This window comes from Borostomias antarcticus (assembly GCF_949987555.1).
Source record: "Borostomias antarcticus genome assembly, chromosome: 4".
Lineage (NCBI taxonomy): Eukaryota > Metazoa > Chordata > Actinopteri > Stomiiformes > Stomiidae > Borostomias > Borostomias antarcticus.
In genome coordinates this window covers 30,579,589-30,581,729 of record NC_140237.1, presented here as the reverse complement: position 1 = coordinate 30,581,729, position 2,141 = coordinate 30,579,589, and the positions used below count along the sequence as shown (strand labels likewise).

At 56.1% G+C, this 2,141-nt stretch overlaps 1 protein-coding gene across 2 annotated transcripts in view; it reads right to left on the bottom strand.

Moving 5' to 3' along the window:
- Positions 1-265: 265 nt before the first annotated feature.
- LOC311307841 (FERM domain-containing protein 5-like) overlaps positions 266-2,141 on the bottom strand; it is a gene marked incomplete at both ends in the record, with an annotated part of 53,070 nt that continues 51,194 nt past the window's right edge. For both annotated transcript variants that reach the window (XM_084436725.1, XM_084436726.1), the window contains one exon: positions 266-855. In XM_084436725.1, coding sequence (XP_084292851.1) covers positions 266-855 — 590 coding nt within the window. The remainder of the gene's footprint in view (positions 856-2,141) is intronic.

The window sequence follows — 2,141 nt, the reverse complement described above, 5'->3', positions numbered from 1 at the left end:
TGAAATTTCAAAGGAAAACATAAGTAAAACAAGCAATGTCCTCATAGTGATGGTTAGAAACAGGAAGAGGCCTTTCAGTGAGCCTGCTTGGGGCGGGGGGGGGGGGCGGGTGGCGTTCCTTGGCTTGTGACAGGAGATGCATCATGGGAGAAACTAGGTTCATGTTCAGATGGGGCTAACCTCCCTCCTTCATTCTTTCTCCCTCCTCCTGTCCTCCACTGAGAAGGCCTACAGACCTCCCTTCTCCCCGGCCTCACTCCCCCGCTCACTTGGCTATAAGGAACTCTCCCATCCAGCGGAACTTACAGGCGAACCACCTCCGGAGGGGACAGAAGTACTCAAAGTGGAACTGCTGGAACTCTGGCGTCTTACGGATGTCCCTCAGGAAGGCAATGTCCAGGTCTGACTCCGTCAGCATGATGAGGAGCAGCAGCAGGGCGAACAGCAGTCCTATCGTGACCAGGAACAGCCGCAGCACGCTCAGGATGAACTTGTTCAGCTCCTGCACGTCGGCGGGCGGCGACGACCTGGTCCTCCCCAGACGCAAGACCCTGCCGTCGGGGCCGAACTCGGCCACCCGGCCGCCCGACGCGCCGGCCTCCAGCTCCTTCTCCTCCTCGATGCTGCAGGGGGCGCCGTTGTGCTGGCGCGACACGGCCAGCTCCATGCCGCGCTCGGCCACGGGGGTGGTCAGCACGCTGTCCGAGGGGCTGTAGGCCTCGTCGGAGATGACCGACGACGACGCCCCCGCCTCGCCGTCCACCGTCTGGCCGCGGGAGCGCGGCAGGAAGGAGTCGCCGTGGGAGACGGAGCGCACGGGCGTGGAGTGGGCGCTGTCTCTCAGGGACTCCAGACCTGAGTGGAGTGAGAATCAGACCAATCACATACAGAAAAGTGACCAGCGTGAGTGTTTTTTACAGAGGGATGAGTGTGAATCAAACCAGATGTTGTGTGTACGGACTGGACCAGTAAGTGAATATACTTTACATGAGTTAAGACCAGAACCTTGTGTCTCTCGCTTAAGCAGGAGCTCAGATCTATTTTTTGAGATGAAAGCCAGGATCTGTGCCAAAAGTACTAAGTGAACATAGGGGAGATAAGCTCCATGTTGAAATGGTCCTATGTGAGAGAGTGACTGTTCCTAGAAGACTATGTGGGCCAACTTCATCCAATTGGTATAAGTTTCAGTCAAAGTTCCCCGACTCTGCTTAGACATGAAACCTCCACTGTCATTCGACCAGAGCCATGCCATAAAGACACAGCAGGGCAACCGCGTGTCACAACGTTCACGTCATCGCGTCACATAATACAACATCCTCATGTCACGTAATACCGTACGTGTCTAAATGAAATACTTCCGCCACGCGTGCCCACCAACCCCCTACAACACACACATGCAACATGAGAAGAGCTTCCTCAAATGCCCTTCCAGTATCCCTGTTACTCAAGTCTCCCTCCGTCCTAATGGCTTTCAAAGCTGCTCTCTTAAAGCTGGACTACAACATCCAGAAGTCATATTTCACACATACAGAAGTGTGTTTCCCTCCATTGCAGGCACCATGCAAACTATAAAATCCAATCCGCTCCAGTAGGGACTCCTGAGCCACATTGAAGACGGTCTGGTCCTTTACCTGTGGAGCTGCCTGGTCGGCTGTAGCCATACCCAGGACTGTGAGGCAGAGGTGGGACCCCCAGGCTGGAGGAGGCCCCGGAGGTCTCCCCAGATCCAGGGAGGGCGGGGAGGAGAGGCATCATCCCCAGAGCCTTCCCTATCAGCCTGGGCCCCAGGCACAGCACGCGCACCTTCACGTCCCGGTAGCAGTGGTTGATCATGCGCATTTGCACGTTCACCTTGGTCTTGATCCGGATCAGGCACTTCACCATGGCGGCGGCGTGCGGGGGGGACGAGTGAGCGCTGCGGCCCTACGGCTGGTCTCGAGATACAGGGCGACCTCCGCCTTACGGACGTCCAGAGATTTCTAAGTTGAAATGGCCGCTGGAGCGCCGGCGGAAACGTCCGGTAACAAGCCTACGCCTACTGCGTTGGATTGGTTCAAACCTGAACAAAGCTACGCCTTAAAAGACTTTGGATGGGTTCCGCTGCAATGCAGGTTTTTTTTACTCTCTTGGATTGGTTCCGC